This window comes from Charadrius vociferus, unplaced genomic scaffold (genome assembly GCF_000708025.1).
Source record: "Charadrius vociferus isolate BGI_N301 unplaced genomic scaffold, ASM70802v2 scaffold1324, whole genome shotgun sequence".
Classification (NCBI taxonomy): domain Eukaryota; kingdom Metazoa; phylum Chordata; class Aves; order Charadriiformes; family Charadriidae; genus Charadrius; species Charadrius vociferus.
In genome coordinates, this window is record NW_009647862.1 from 83,359 (window position 1) to 83,751 (window position 393).

Here is a 393-nt window from a genome sequence, read left to right on the forward strand (position 1 = left end):
TGCCCCGGCCCCGCAGTGCTGGGCAGGGAGGAGGGAGGGGAGGGAAGGCTCATCAAAGGGCACTTTGGTCTCTGATGAAGGCAGTCCTCTCGCTGTGGGGCTCGTAATCCTCACCGTCCGACTCGGAGGGACCCTCCTCCTGCCAGATGTCAGAGGGAAGGCCCTTGTAGGAGATGATCCCGCTGTCCAGGGCATAGACCTTCACGCCCCGCAGGCTGAAGCCTGAGCGTGCCTGCAGCACCAGGAAGATGGTGACAAATATGACGACGATGAGGACACAGCTGAGACTGGCGATGAGGACGGGCAGGTTGGCTGGAGGGGGAGCTGCAGCCAGCCCCTCGCCGTCTGCCAGGGCAGGGGATGCACGGCTGGCCTGGGGCCGGGGGGGGCGGG

At 65.9% G+C, this 393-nt stretch overlaps 1 protein-coding gene across 1 annotated transcript in view; it reads right to left on the reverse strand.

Moving 5' to 3' along the window:
• Positions 1 to 52: 52 nt before the first annotated feature.
• The window catches only part of FURIN (furin (paired basic amino acid cleaving enzyme)), a 13,183-nt gene continuing 12,842 nt past the window's right edge, over positions 53 to 393 (reverse strand). Inside the window, exon 15 of the mRNA XM_009883048.1 lies at positions 53 to 373. Within this exon, the coding sequence (XP_009881350.1) occupies positions 53 to 373 (321 nt within the window). The remainder of the gene's footprint in view (positions 374 to 393) is intronic.